At 28.8% G+C, this 13,363-nt stretch overlaps 2 protein-coding genes across 2 annotated transcripts; one reads left to right on the plus strand and one right to left on the minus strand.

Moving 5' to 3' along the window:
• The first annotated feature begins 2,227 nt into the window (after nt 1-2,227).
• On the plus strand, nt 2,228-3,779 carry LOC121232137 (1-aminocyclopropane-1-carboxylate oxidase 3). The gene is made up of 2 exons (XM_041117607.1): nt 2,228-2,600; nt 2,686-3,779. Exons 1-2 carry the CDS (start codon nt 2,499-2,501, stop codon nt 3,529-3,531), a joined length of 948 nt encoding a protein of 315 aa, XP_040973541.1. The 5' UTR covers nt 2,228-2,498; the 3' UTR covers nt 3,532-3,779.
• A 3,551-nt stretch (nt 3,780-7,330) lies between these two features.
• On the minus strand, nt 7,331-10,128 carry LOC107957213 (tyrosine-protein phosphatase DSP1). The gene is made up of 5 exons (XM_016892668.2): nt 9,609-10,128; nt 9,406-9,499; nt 8,007-8,064; nt 7,885-7,928; nt 7,331-7,796 (listed from the first exon to the last, which is right to left on the minus strand). Exons 1-5 carry the CDS (start codon nt 9,866-9,868, stop codon nt 7,611-7,613), a joined length of 642 nt encoding a protein of 213 aa, XP_016748157.1. The 5' UTR covers nt 9,869-10,128; the 3' UTR covers nt 7,331-7,610.
• Nucleotides 10,129-13,363: the final 3,235 nt, after the last annotated feature.

Raw genomic sequence — 13,363 nt, forward strand, 5'->3', positions numbered from 1 at the left:
TGCACGAAAACTATCCGGATTGTATGATTTCCTCGTCCACACAGAGCATAATAATGATAAGTTACTTTTCGGTACAACCAAATAACTCTATACCTTCAACTATATTAGTTCTTCTGCTAATAGGGAAATCTCGTCTCTCACCATATTGGAAAGAAGTCACCGCTGTACTCCGCCCCAACCACAGCCAGTCTTGTTTCTTTGGGATACTAAGAGAGAGCACTCTTGACCTAACCCTAAAAAAAAACTCTTTAGATTTAGTTGTTGTTTGATGAACTCAAAAATTAAGTGCTGAAAAAATAAGTATTGAAAATTTAAGTACTGAATTTAAGTTATAAAATTGTTTGATATATTACTTAAAATTAATTATGCAATATAATTAAATTGTTTGATAAATATAAAATTAAAATTATAAAGAAATTATATTCTACATTTTATCCTTAATTTTTAAACATTTCACTTTATTTTTAAAAAAATCAAATTTTAGACACAAAGTTTTATAAGATAATGTAATATTAAAATCAATAAATAATAATTGAATTAATTGAAAATATTCCCTTGATAAATAGCTCTTGTCTACTTATTATTTTCCACAGCTTTTTTATAGAAAAAAATTCTATCAGGTTGTTTTTATTTTGGATTATCAAACATGAACAACAAATTAAATATATTGAAAATTAATATTTTTAATAGATTTAATTTTTCAACAATCTATCAAACAAGCCTTTACTACTATTGTTAACGGTATGATATTTCCTTTAAGGTACATAGAAATAGTACTTGAAGTTGGTACTTGAAATTAAAAATTAAATCCAGAGTTAAAAAATATGGATTTGAAAAATTCAATTGTTTAATCAATAGTTGTATAAGAAAAAAAATATAACATTTAATTTTTCATAAGAAAAAAAAAAGGTGAAAGAATGAATTGAATTTCCTTTTGTTACATTGATTATGATTTTTTTAGTTATAAATTGATTAATAGATTATTATGTGCTTCATTTATTTTAAATTATTTTTTTATTTTTAAATCCACAATAAGTGGTACGTATCACTAATAATTTGATTTAGTGTAAAATAATTTACCAAATTAATTAAAAACTAAAATTATTCTAGTTAGAGTGAAATTTTATTTTTTACAAATATTAATTTATTTATATAAATTTACTATATAGTATATTTTTTAATTTGTATTTTCTATTATTTTTTAATGTTGTTTAGTTAATTTCTAACACCAACATCTTGAAAATATAAACAAAAAGGGTTATGTACCAAATTGGACAATTTCAACCATAAATAAAACAATTAATAGATGTGGCATGACTTTGTTTTAAACGTTGAAAGCTTTGGTTAAGAAGTTTATAGAATTTGTAAATATGAATGTTAAATTTATTAAATTATTTAAAATTAGGATCAAATTGATAGAATAAGTAAGTATTGTGGACTAAATGTGTTATTATACTAATTAGAAAAAAGCTTTTTGCTATCAATTTAATAGTAGATAACTAAAACAAGAACAAACTCAAACATTAGTGCTATATTGAAAATTTTTAAAATTGAGTGACTAAAACAGGAACACAAATATAATTGCATGACCATTTGTAAAATTTATTCTAAATTTTAATTTTTATGAAATACATAGAATATAAATTTATTTGACGGTCAAGGAGTGGAATGGTGCGAAAGAGCTATGCACCTTCCTTTGGTTACCAATAAATTCTTAACTTAATCAAAGGAGTGGACCAAATTAATTTTGGTCAAATATTAAGAAAGAAATGGCTCAAAAACAGCCATCAAAATGTGTCCAAACCCAACACACAAAGCTCCTAAGAGTTGATAGCTACTTCAACGTCGCAAATCAGTTTTAGCCTTAGATTTTGTTTGATTTTTCTAATATACTTTTAACAAGTATTTTATATTTAAATTTATATATTTAGACTTATATGGAATAAATTTGAGCATGGCTTATATACGATAATATTAAATCTAAAATAATTGTTAAAAAATTATACATGATATTTATTTATGACAAAATTCGAATATAATCACTCAAATATAAAAAATTTTCATAAATATATTAATTATTAGATAATGTATCTACTTCTAATTGTATTATATTATTATTTTACTTTCAATCATACCTTTTTGTAAAGTAGCTTATGACTTTTTTTTTTTTAAAAAAGGCTTTACTTTTTAAGTACCACATTTAAGAAATGATTTTAAAATTGGAGTTATGCTTGTACCAGTAGTAGTATTATTTTCCATATTTCCTCCTTTCTTCCTTTGTTAATTTGTTGATACTATTAATTTCTGATCCACAAGCCGACATCCACTTGAATTATATACCTTTAAACCTCACTTCTAAAACTATCTATAAATACCACCATACCCCTTCCCTCCATTCTTCATTAAACAAATCTAAGCTTTTGCATAATAACACCCCCAACGTAAAACAGCGTCACTCTGAGAGATTTTTAGAGAGAAAAAAAAAAGTGGCAAGAGAAATGGCAAAATTCCCAGTGATCAACTTGGAGAAACTGAATGGTGAGAGAGCAGTAACCATGGATCTAATCAAAGATGCCTGCGAGAATTGGGGCTTCTTTGAGGTACCGATTGCTACTTTATATGTACATATACTCTATTCTCCTTGGTAGATTTTTGCTAATTATTAGCGCGGTTCATTTGGTACAGGTATTGAACCATGGGATTCCCTATGATTTTATGGACAGAGTGGAAAGCTTGACGAAGGAGCATTACAAGAAATGCATGGAGCAAAGGTTTAAGGAACTGGTGGCAAGCAAGGCCCTTGAGGGTCTCCAGGCTGAGGTTACTGATATGGACTGGGAAAGTACTTTCTATTTGCGCCATCTCCCTGAATCAAACATGGCTGAAATCCCAGATCTAACCGATGAATACAGGAAGGTGATGAAAGAATTTGCATTGAAATTGGAGAAACTAGCAGAGGAGCTGCTGGACTTGTTCTGTGAGAACCTTGGTCTAGAAAAAGGATATCTGAAAAAGGCTTTCTACGGGGCAAAAGGTCCCACCTTTGGCACCAAAGTTAGCAACTACCCACCATGTCCCACCCCAGACAAAATCAAGGGACTCAGAGCCCACACGGACGCCGGTGGCATCATCTTGCTGTTCCAAGATCCCCAAGTGGGCGGCCTTCAGGTTCTTAAAGACGGGGAATGGGTGGATGTCCCCCCCTTGCGCCACTCTATCGTGATCAACCTGGGAGACCAGCTGGAGGTGATCACCAATGGCAAATACAAGAGCGTGGAGCACAGGGTGATTGCCCAAACCGACGGGGCTCGCATGTCGATAGCTTCGTTCTATAACCCCGGCAGCGACGCCATTATCTACCCGGCGCCAGCCCTGGTGGAGAAAGAAGAAGAAGAGAAGAAAGGATTGTACCCAAAATTTGTGTTCGAAGATTACATGAAGCTTTACGCAGTGCTTAAATTCCAGGCCAAGGAGCCCAGGTTTGAAGCCATGAAAGCCAGGGAAGCAACTGCTCCCATTGTAACAGCTTAAAAGAGAATTCAATACCTTACGTAGCTTTGTGTTTGATCAAGAAAGGGGTACTGTTAATCTATTTTAAGCTTTTTAATGGTGTATTAAAGAAAAAAGAAGTCAGTGTTTACTGTAGGTGAGTGTTTTGATTGAATATTCTAAACAGTGACGACCCTGTCAATTTCTACTATACTATACAATGTAACATTGAAGTAGAAAAGATTTATGTTGTGATATGTTTGATAGAATAAAATTACTTACAAAGGAAATGGTGGGTTGCCAGTAAGGAACATGAAGAAATGCAATAATCATATAGGGTGCTTGTTTTTCCTATTTATTTAATTTAAATTGATAACTTTATTAGCTGAACAGGTACAACCATACAAGTAGAATTTTGATGGACATAAAAGCTGTTATTTAATTATAGTTTCAAATGTGTCGGGAGAGACAGTAATACTGATATGTTGGTCCAAAGTGGTTGGGATTTGAATCCATGTATAAAGAATCTTTATAGGGAAACAACATTTTCACACCTGCCATTTCATTCAATCTTATTATGACTTAATTAAGGAAGGTGGAAATTTCAAAACACAGTGCGAATGTCGGTCATATTTTAGAGTAATTCCTATGAGTGACATGTTCTTTTCTAATTTATGAGCTGTAATTGAATTAAGGCAGAATTTAGGATAAGAATCGAGTTATGTGTTTTTTCGAGTTATTTAATATTGTATTAATTTATATTTTTAATATTTTTAAAAAATTAAATTAAAATTTTATAGGTGTCAAAATGCAATTTAATTATTTATAACTTTATAAAATATAAAGAGGTGAATGTGATGTTTTTCTATTTTAGGTGCCACCCTTGTGTCAAACATAATGCAGTTTAGGTTTTTCTTATTAAGTTAATAAGATGAGAAGGAATTATAAAAGATGTGAGTGACAAATAATAAAGAGAAGTGTTAATTTGCTGAAATGCAATGTAATTTTCTAACAAGACTCGTCTTGACATTGCAAGACTTTGACAAAGTATATCTAACAATAGTTAGAATAAATCCAACATAAAAGAGGATTGAATTTGAGGAACTCCTTGTTGACTTTTTTAATTGTTAATTACTTATTTGTGGGAAAAAAGAAAACTTGGATGACTTTGTGTATGACATAAACCTAATGTTTTAATGAAATAAATTATTTCCAGTGGCTGGCGGATCAATCTTTGGAAGAAAAGTCATAAAAGAAGATCATGTAATTTACATTAATGAATTAAAATAATATATCATCCAAAATATGGTGAATGCAGCATATAACTTTATAACCATGATGTATTTTGAATGGTGAATCTCATATTCCTACCAAAAAAAAAGAAAGAAAACAACTAAAATTCATATATATATATACATATTTATTTTAAAGGTCAAAATTGTAGACTAATTTTAAAATTTTATAGCGAGTAATATTTCGTAAAAAAATATATTTATTGACACTAGTATAAAATTATTAGTACCTTTTTGTATATTTTTGTATGATTTAACATTTCAACGATCTAATCGTCATATTTTATATTCTATTCATATAGATCACATATGTTGAATTTGATTTAAATTAATTTTTTTTACTATTTGTTTTATGTAAAAAATCGAATTAATGTTCAATAAATATTAATATATACAATATTTTATATCTATACAATAGAGATATTGAATCGACTTAGAACTTTATATAACAAGTACAATTATAGTAATAAATTCAATAGTTAGAACATTAAAACGAAAATCATACAAAAATATACATAAATGAATCACTTCCCCTTTATAAAAGATACAATCCGATAATTTTAAATCAAATGACATTATTTGTAAAAACCCATTTTAAATCTATACCAGCCCTTGATTAAGGACTAATGTTGTGGAAAAAGGAAACAATCTTATATAGATTAGTCAAAGATTATACTGTGATTTTTTATAAAATAAAGATATTTTCTCTTAGCTGTGACTTTTTTTTTGGGGGGAGTAAAATATTGAAGATTACTTAACTTTGTTATAATCCACATAATTAATTAAGCTTTAAAGTAAGTAAATCAAAAGTGGAGTAGTTATAATGAGAGAATAAAAGAAGAATCTCAAACATCATTTTTCACTTTTGAGGATATAATCTTTATTTTGCTGCCAATGGAATATGTATGTATGTATGTGTTTGTTTGTCTTCTTTTGCAAAAGTAATTAAGGTGGATCTTTGCATACACAAGGAATAGATTTTATATAAAATATACATATATTTAGAGTTAGAGCAGATTCAATGGATCCTCAACTCTCCTTTAATAGCCACAAAGGAAGATGACTCAAAGCATGGTTTGGTGTCATTGTTTAAGCAAACCGGATCAAACATCCAATACATATAAACCAGTTTTTCTAAAAAAAATTCAACCTCTATTTTGTTCCAGTGGTAAAAGTTTGCATACAATAAATTATTGATTTTTAATTAATTCGTTACGAATTTTTTAACATTGATATTTGTTTTAAGTTTTTTTGGAGATGGAGGGCAAAGCTATATAGAAGATTAGCTATGCTGGGCAAAACTAAAAAATTATTTTAAAAATTAAAGATGGGAACATCATTGTACTTCATTCAAATCCAGCTCAACCAAAAGCTCACAATTAAAAATGGAAACTATTAAAGATATAATCAAATCAATATTTATATAATTAAATTTAAATAAAAATCATATAATTTAAGTTTGGGCCAACTCATCTTTCTCTAAGCCTAACTAGGTTGGGGTGCCGAAAGCATGGCTTGTTGCTGGCTAATATTTTGGGCTACTTGGATTTTAACCTGTGAATATCGACTTGTACAAAAATGTTGATTTTGACAATTTCTTTTATTTTTGATACATCATAGAATGTTAGACCATGACTTTCTATTTCATGAAAATGAGGGGGACATACATTCTCCAACAATACAATCACCTATAATCTGAAATAAATAATTGTCTGATTTGTCTTAAAAAATTAAAATATATATATATATACACCAGTGTTAAACATAAACCCTATTCATACCTCATCTAAATGAACTGCTATTTAATGCCTAAACCGATGGAAGAATCTGATTGATACCATAATATTTTTCAAATGTCAGATCCAATTTAGAAGTTCAGTTATAGCCAAAGGATGACCGGTGAAAATTAACCCAAAGAAAAAAAAAAAAAAGACAACTATAGCATCTCAGGCTGCAAAATGTTGCCGGGAACTTGAAAAAGTACAAAACGTTTGGGCTCCAATAGACTTGAAAGGTTAATGTACGTTTTGAAGCTTTCGTATTTTTTTTTATATATTTTACTTGAAAAATAAATACTCATTTAATAACTTTAGAATAATAAAAATGAAATAATAAATCTGATTTTAATGGTATTAATAATTAGATTTTTATTTTTAAATTCAAAAATTAAGAAAAAAACTAAAATTCTCAAAATAAAAACAAGAGAACTAAATTCCAAAAATAACTTGCATATTCTAACAAATTTGAAACCAACTAGTAAATAACATAATTATTAGAAACAACAATTACGAATTTTAAACGGATAAAAATACCTTAATTCCAAAAGGAGAAAATGCAATTAAAAAAAAGGTTCGTTCCAGCAGGGGAACATAACAAATATGTCCATTGGAACCCACGAAAGGCCAAGGTTTTGAAAGGGTAGACAAGACACACATGCACTGTACAGCAATGCAACACCCATTGTTCTTAAAAGCATTGAATTGATAGATGAATGCATGCACTATACAGTAAATAAATGTTACATTTTTTTTCAATATTGCCAATGAATCTTATGAAAAACTATTTTGTATATGAAATATTGGTAATTATTGAAGTAGTCAACAAGAATCATGTGTTTACATTGCTTTAAATCTACCTGCCTTGTCTATAATCATGACAATAAGAATAGCTGTAAAAACATGTCTGAAAAACCTTAAAACAAACCTAACAATGATTTCCAGAATGAAACATGGTTTATATATATATAACTACTCGGATAATCGTTGCATCTGCCATGGCAACCGGACATTTGCTTTTATGTATGACTTTTATTCGAATTCAGGGAACTCATTACCTTTTCAAGCAAGAAAACGACATTGGTAGATGCTTCAGGCTAGAAATATCGAACAATTCCATGAACCTTTGATCGGAAACTCTAGCTTTTGCCGCAGCAAATCTTTGGTACTCATCGAATATGGATGACAAACACCATCTTTGTAATTTCCTCAAGCATCCGACGAGACAACCGGTTCGGTGCTGGAAATACAAGAACAAAACAACATTATCAAACTCGGAAGGTATTAACTTTCTCATAAAGAAACTCGAAAAACTAACATGCAACTACCTTTCCTCGTTTACAGTGAATTAAAACTGGATGATTCCTTACATCTGCATTGCAGAAAGATAAAATTAGATTTATCGAAAACTAATCAACCATGTTCGGAAATGTTAAAAAGCTTGTAGTACCAAGTAGAGTTTTTAGAGCTTCGCGGATTGTGTCCTGTGGAATATTTACAAATGGCTCCTGGATGAAATGTGTCAATTAGTTTCTATCATAAGATATGGTTTCAAAGTACGTAGGACATCCCGATTGTCAAGACATAAAAATGATCCTAAACTCAGCTACATACATACACATATATATCACTGCTACTAATTCTAAACCTTGAACAAAGAAAGTATATATACTAAACCTACAAGACATTAGATATGAACATAGGACATCGAATCACTTTAAATCATCACACTATAATCAACCATACATTCAAGGTAGTAGCCATGATCTCCAGTATACATATGATGATAATGTCAAGCTCATGCACTAATTATCTTCTATCATTTCAGGACCAAAACCAGTTAACTCTTTTTTGTTTCCTTACTTGCAGATCGAAGATCCGTTAACACGATACTGAAATTATATCGCATTTGACAACGAATCAAGCGTCATCCAGACTTTTGGTAAAATTTGACCCTTTATAATCAACATTTATTGGACTCATTATCATGAAACTCCAATTGAAAAATAGTACCATCATAATCAATCCGAAAACACCTCTTGCTCTTTTCATATGCAAAACACAAATGACTTATTGATTGATTAAGGAAAAATTTCCCATACACATAATAGAAGGCAAGTGTTATATATACACATATATACATACATATATACAGCAGCTAAGCAAGTTCTACTAAGAGCTGATGGACAAAAAGACAATAATATATTGACATCCCACTATTATATGTCCATAAACTATAAAATAACTGTAAAGAAGATAAGAGGCTTATTAAGTTCAGAAAAATCAAAACCCGACATACAAAGACCTTTTGCCACTAATCTCGCTATATACACACACACACATATATATATATGTTAGATCATATACCAAAACAAATAAGGCATTCTCAGTTCTTCAAGTTCTTCATAGATTGAAACTAGAATTTGAAACCAATAAGCAAATCTTTAAGACTACAATGCACAGCTGAAATCAAATGCTTTCCACACAATCCAAGACAGTTTCAATTACCGGAAAAAGGGACTAAAAAGAAAACATTCTTCCCAATCTTGCAGCTAATCTTTAATCAAGTAAAAGCTAATTCACAACATAATAATTGACATGTAGGCCACCATAATTAAATTAGCCCTTCATTAGTGTTTAAGACACTTATCCAGCTAATGATATACTATTCTAAGCCATTAAATGTAAAAATTACGAACTTGAGCAATTATTTGGCCAAGATCCTCATCAAAAACACATTTGATCTCAATTGCCAATAAAAATATTAAATTTCAAACCAAATTAAGAAGCTCAATTGGTGTGAATAAAAAAGCAAGCAATTTTGAGGAGGAAAAAAAAGGAGAATTTACCTTGTAACCTTCAATTCCAAACTGGAACAGCTTGATTCCATTAGACTTTAAAAATTCATTGTTGGCTTCTGGGTATGGTTCAGGACACAAATATCTAAACATTTAAACAAAAATAAAAAAGACCCTTTCACTCAAAAGTTCAAAAATTTGCATGTAAAAAGCATATTATTAAAGGAACAAACTTGAAGAGGAAGGGGACTTACATGATGGAACGAAGACGAAGTGTTTGAAGAAAAGAGAAGTTGGCAGAATCAGGGAAACCTGACCTGAAAATGCCATTGTCAACCATAGCAAAGTTCAAAGGAGGGATCAAGTTAAGTTCATCCTGTGACATGACCGGCGACGACATGTCGACGACTCGTTCAACGGTGGAAACGACTTCCGTGGCTCTGCACATCTCTTGGTTCCCTTTTTGGTGCTGGTTTTGGATCAGCTCGGTTGTTGTTGCAGTGTCGTCTTTCATGAAATATATAAATATATATAAATATAAAGTTATGAAGAAAGAGAAAGAGGGTATGGGATCAAAGGGGAATGTGCTTTTTTGGGTAAGGGATGATTCTGACTTGGGTTATAAGGTAATGGAGGCAACTGTTAAAAAAAAAAAACCTTGGGGATGGTGAAGGCAAGGTGAGGATTAAAATGGGGGGAGGTTAAGGGTGACTGGAAATGGGGGTGATGAACATGGTTTATTTATATATATCCAAATCCGAGGTTTTTTTTTTAGTGAGAAATTTTAGTGCAAAAATGGAGAGAGAATATGAGGGACCAGAGGTGGCATGAAAGAAAGAACGGTAAATGTTTATAATTATGGATAGAATCCCTAGTATATAAAATATATTCATTTTAGTCCTTAATTGACTTTTTTAAAGATATTTTCATAAATTTTAGATATTTGTTTGCTTTTTAAAATGTAATTTTGAAAAATAAAAATGATTAAAAATGAAGTGGTCATTAAGAGGTGTATGGCGTCAAAGTTTAGAAATTTGATGGTTGATTGTTTTTTAGCCTTATGTTTGTGAATATTGTTTAAAACTAATTAAATATATGAACTAAAGCTTGATATATTTAATATTATTAAAGTTGGTATAATTGTCAAGTTTTGGTTCAAAGGATGGATAATCCTCCTCATCACCAAAAATAACTTAATTTTACTATCTTATCTTTATAATTTAAACTTGAAGTTTTGTTTAATTAAATATGTCACAGGTAAAATAGTATGAAATGAAATAAATTTTAAAAAAATAGGGGAATAAAGAAAAGAAAAGGGTGGAGGGTAAAGGAAATAAAGAGAAGATTCTAAAGAATATGCTTTGCCCTTTGCCTTGGATTTGGGGTTGAATGAAAGTGAGGGAGAGAGACAAAAAAGGAATATTCCACCAAAAGTTTTGCCTTTTCACTTTCCTCTCTTTTTCCTTTCACCATCCTACCCCTCCATTTTTTTCATCCCGTAGCCACTCATTTCTCGCCTAATTATGAATATTTATAAAATAAGCACTCAATTATTTATTTTTTATTATTATAATTTTTAAAATTGACATAATAATAATTTTAATCTTTAATATTTATATATCATGTCAATTTAATTTTAATTTTAAAAAAATTTAACTCTCAACATTTATACATTGTGTAATTTGATATTTTTTACCGTTTTGCTTCTCTTTGTAACCATTTTAGCTAAAAAGAAATTTATTAGCTCAATTTGGTTAAAAATATAAAACAAATGGAAATATCCAAAAATTCAAGATAATTTTTTTAAATATTTTCTCATTCTTTTAAAATTAACCCTCAATGTCACAAAGAAAAATAAAACTGAGAAAAGAAGACCAGATTACGAAATGTGTAAATATTGAGGGTTAATTTTTTTAAAAATCAAGACTTAATTGATATAATTTATAAATGTTAAAGTTTAAAATTACTATTATGTTAATTTTAAAAGTCGTCGTTGTTAGTCAACTGGTGCAAAATAAAATAAAAATTAAATATTGTGCGACTATTTTGTAACTTTTTATAGGGGTTGACAGAAAAAAGAAATTTACTTATAATTGAGTGACTATTTTGTAACTTTTCATAATTTAATTGCCCAAAAAAATTTACAAATAGTTGAGTGACTACTAATAAAATTTACTCTATATATTATTATTTTGTCCACTAATTTCAACTTTACAAATAGGGTTTTTTTTATCATGTTATTTTTAAAATATTACTTACGAACGGGTGATAGTGTTTTACCCTTATTTGTGGATATTTAACTCCACTGAGAGCGGGCCAAATAACTCTTCAGTATACATGGGATCCAATGGTGAAAGCAGAAAAAATTTGAGGGACAAAATTTAATTATTAATTAGTATGAGGCAGGCAAAAGACAATTTTACTATTATACTAATTTACAATTTTATAATTTTCAATGGATTTAAATATAAATATATATATTTATACATTAAAATTGGTATGAATATTGTTGCCAATACAAGATAAAATGGGTTCGAGTACACTGAAATGCATTATCTTCCTATTTATGTGTTGGGAAGAGGTCAAGAGGATAGTTTTAAGCATTATATAAATAAAAAACAGATATAATCAAAATTTATAATAAAACTATTAAAAAAAACTTAAATTTTTAAAGCTGTTTGCAAAATTTTTTAATTAAAATAATTAATATCCATAATTAAGTATATATTTATACATGTATTTTTTTCTATCAACTTCGTCTACTCTAAACACCACATATTTAATGCATTTTTTTTTAAGCCAACAACATTCGTTTTAGGTTGTCCATAGTGCATTCATTCATGGATGCCAACATACTCAATTATAACCTGCCTAAATGCATTGCCATTTCAAGTTTTTTTTAGGTTAAAATATTATCTTAGTCCTTATACCTTATCAAAATTTGAGATTTCATCCCAAAACTTCAAAAGTTAAGAATTAAGTCCTACTTTTTTTATTTAAAAATATTAGTCTAATCATTAAAATTGTAAGTATTTTCTGTAAAAATTTGTCACTTTATAATTTTGATTAGACCGCCCTCATATGACATAACATATGGTTGACTGAAAATGACCACAATAAATTGACAAATTTTTATAGAAACTATCAATAACAAAAATGACCAGATTAAAATTTTTAAATTGAAAAAATAAGAGAAATTAAATTTTCCCTTCCAAAGAAGGTGGACTAAATACTAAATTATATACAAGTACAGAAACTAACTTCACTATTACACTAAATTATTATTTTTTATAATTAAATGGAATTAAAATTTTTAATTTGAGTTGGCAAAAATTTGGGTTTCGTGTAAAACATGACAAAGAACCTATATATTTATTTAATAAAATTGGATGGTTTAGGTTTCATTACAATAAGCTTTTATATTCGTTTTCAATACTAGTCAGAACAAGGAATTTAACCAAGAAAAAGGGGGGCTTTTATAGCAATGTTGATTTCTTTTCCCTTTGTATCAAAACGTTTGACATTTAATTAAAATTCTTCAACATTAAATGGAATATTTCAGTCTAATCACTTTAAGTTGAAATATCTATCATCTTCAACTTTTTATTGATAAGAAATGCTTTTATTTTATTTAAAAAAAATTATAAGTAGAATTATAATTACAATAAAACATATATGAATAAATTATAATCAGAATCAAAAGATAGTTTTAAAATATATTAATAATTAAAATATGTCAAAAATTAAATTAAAATAATTTTAGAGATAACTCACATTTGGTGTAATTTAAGCTAGAATAAATTTAAAAAGAGCTAATAAAAAATTGGTTTTTAAAGAATTTTTACAAGTATGTGTATAATCATAAATAACTAGAACTAGAATCAAATCAATACAAAGTGTCGAAATCATTTTTATTTTGAAAGGAAAAACGGGAATCGACTTTTTAAAAACAAATGTAGAGTCGCCACCAATCTCTTTGTTTAGGTGTGATTGGGTTACCTACTAAAAC

This window comes from Gossypium hirsutum, chromosome A07 (assembly GCF_007990345.1).
Source record: "Gossypium hirsutum isolate 1008001.06 chromosome A07, Gossypium_hirsutum_v2.1, whole genome shotgun sequence".
Lineage (NCBI taxonomy): Eukaryota > Viridiplantae > Streptophyta > Magnoliopsida > Malvales > Malvaceae > Gossypium > Gossypium hirsutum.